Source organism: Mustela putorius, unplaced genomic scaffold, assembly GCF_011764305.1.
Source record: "Mustela putorius furo isolate JIRA1106 unplaced genomic scaffold, ASM1176430v1.1 tig00000145_pilon_pilon_pilon, whole genome shotgun sequence".
NCBI lineage: Eukaryota > Metazoa > Chordata > Mammalia > Carnivora > Mustelidae > Mustela > Mustela putorius.
In genome coordinates this window covers 20,547,688-20,550,286 of record NW_025421294.1, presented here as the reverse complement: position 1 = coordinate 20,550,286, position 2,599 = coordinate 20,547,688, and the positions used below count along the sequence as shown (strand labels likewise).

The 2,599-nt window shown below is 46.3% G+C and overlaps 1 protein-coding gene across 1 annotated transcript; it reads right to left on the bottom strand.

Moving 5' to 3' along the window:
* Positions 1-759: 759 nt before the first annotated feature.
* Positions 760-2,379, bottom strand: SLC25A2 (solute carrier family 25 member 2). The gene has a single exon (XM_004744771.2). It carries the CDS (start codon positions 2,243-2,245, stop codon positions 1,340-1,342), a length of 906 nt encoding a protein of 301 aa, XP_004744828.1. The 5' UTR covers positions 2,246-2,379; the 3' UTR covers positions 760-1,339.
* Positions 2,380-2,599: the final 220 nt, after the last annotated feature.

Below are 2,599 nucleotides of genomic sequence, written 5' to 3'. Positions count from 1 at the left end.
AGAGGGAAAGTTGGTACAGATGAAGGCTGTGCTACTTCCCAAAGGCCTGATGCTTTAGGCCACACCTAACTAACAGTGCAGAATATGGTCCCACTTTGAAAATGAATGCCAGAAAGAGAAGAGCATCTTGAACTGATGAATCTATCCTGAAATGAATAATGCACGATATGTCAGCTAAGTTGAGTTTAAATAAAACCCCAAAAAGATGCTTTCTAAATATATCTAAAGATATATATGAACATATATATAGCCATCAGAAAGGATGAATACAATCTGCATCGACATAAATGGGACTGTAGGGGATTATGCTGAGTGAAATAAGTCAAGCAGAGAAAGACAATTATACAGTTTCACTCATATGTAGAACATAAGGAATAGCATGGACCACAGGGGAAGGGAGAGAAAACTGAATGGGAAGAAGTCAGAGAGGGAGACAAACCATGAGAGATTCTGGACTCTGGGAAACAAAACAGGGTTACAGAAGGGAGAGGGGTGGGGGGGGGGCGGGGGGTAACTGGGTTACGGGTATTAAGGATGGTATGTATTGTGATGAGCACTGGGTGCTATACACAGCCAATGAATCACTGAACACTACATTAAAAACTAATGATGTACTATATGTTGGCTAACTGAACATAATAAAAAATAAAAACATAATTCTAAAAAACCAAAAAACATATGTATATATAAATGTATTTATAGAGAGAGAGAGTGAGCATCTTGGGAAAATGCGGGATGCTTATTCTGAAATTTTAACTCAAGAATGTAGAAGCCACACAAGTACACAGGTATACTGTCCTCTTAAAAAATCTAGATGGGTATTTAAGGTTTTCAAGTACAAAACCTTTTTTAAAACTTTAATTGCCTAGTATAGTGAACATGTTAGGCAGAGTTTTAGAGACCTACATCTCAAATGGGGTAAGCCGTCATTTATGACCATCTTCATAAAACATGGTTAACTCCATCTTTCTGGTGATACGGATGAAACATGAAACCAAACTGTTTTACTCACAACAGATAACCAACTAAACTGCATGTACCTGTACAGGTTTATACAAGAGCCATGATGGAACTATATTTGTCATTTTAGATCAGGGTCATAGGCCACCTGCTCACTACGTCTATCCCACCAAACACAAGAGCAGCCATATTTCTATTTAATACAATTATGGTTGGAAATCATATGATGTAAAATAGTTCTTCTGTAAAGTTTAGAAGAAGGGAAGACAAAAAATTCCCATGAAGTAAAAAATAATTCCACAGTGGTCCAGGGCTCCATGAAACCCAAGATAAACTAGTCCTCTAAGGCATTTACGTGGATCCAGTTCACCAAGACCCTTCAGTATGCCTCAAACTGGCTCATCATCATTCTCCTGCTATATTCATAAGCCAGAAATAGTGACCCATTGGCAGGGAGCGCTCTAATCATAGTAGCCGTCAGTCCAGAATATAATGCTGCTATTCCTTCATTTTTCACAATACTTACAAGAGTTCCCAGAAACCCAGCCTGTTTTCCAGACACGGAAAGAACCTGAATTCTGGATTTGATACAATCCACTGGGTAGATGACAAGCCAAAGGCAAATTCCAGCAATTCCACCACTTAACATCAAGGGGACAGGGCCGAGTTCATCTTTTGATCTGCCTGAGGCAAAAAACGATCTACTCAGTTCATAGCCCCCGAAGAAGAAGAAATAGCCTGGAACTTCTTGAAGGAGAGTGCTGGAGAGTCCTTGGTAGAAGCCCAACGGGCCTTCCTTTCTGAGGATACCTTTCACGACGGACCAGATTGTATTGTGGCTTTTTGCTATTTTCCCCGACCTCTCCATTTCGTACATGGTCTGTAGTCGGCACTTTACAAGCTCAGTGGGGCACAGGGCCAGCGCAGCAAAGGCGGAGGCGAAGGACCCCGCAGTGGCCCTCTGCAGATCACTCAGCTTCGCCTGCCTGTCCAGTCCAACCACTTTCCTCACGAGCTCTTGGCAGAAGCCATAGCACATGAAGAGGACAGAGTTCTCGGCGACGTAGGCCATCAGCGCAGGGCCGGTTCCCTTGTAGAAGCCCCGCAGGCCCACCTGGGAGTACGTTTGCAGGCAGCAGTCGGCGAGACCCTTGTACAGGCCCGGGAACGTCTGCATCTTCACTTTCACTGTGTCGAAAGGCTGCCCGGTCAGGACACAGGCCGTGCCCCCTACCGCGCCCGCTGTCAGGTCGATGGCGGCCTGGATGGCAGGACTGGACTTCATGTTCCCTCACACTCTCCGGCTGGTCCCTGGGGGAGGCAGCTCTCTGGAGCCCCAGGCAGGTGTCACACCCCCGCCGCCCGTTCTCAACTCTCCCTCCTCGGCGGGAGAAGCCGCTTAACCCCACGCTAGGTCTCGGGCCGCTCTCCCCGCGCCCTGAAATAACTTCCAGCTGGCGGGCTCACGCGGGGCCTGCAGCGCGCCCTGCCGCCCGCCGCCGCTGCCGCCGCCGCCACCCGGCCCTCCCTTTCCAAGGAAGGGAGAAAGGTACCTGGCTGGACACCCGCTGAGTACACACTTTTCTTTTTTCTTTCTTCCTTTCTTTCTTTCTTTCTTTTTTTCTTTTTTTTTTTTTTA

Coding starts and splice junctions, on each gene's coding strand:
- SLC25A2 (XM_004744771.2), bottom strand. CDS start 2,245: ATGAAGTCCAGTCCTGCCATCCAGGCCGCCATCGACCTGACAGCGGGC.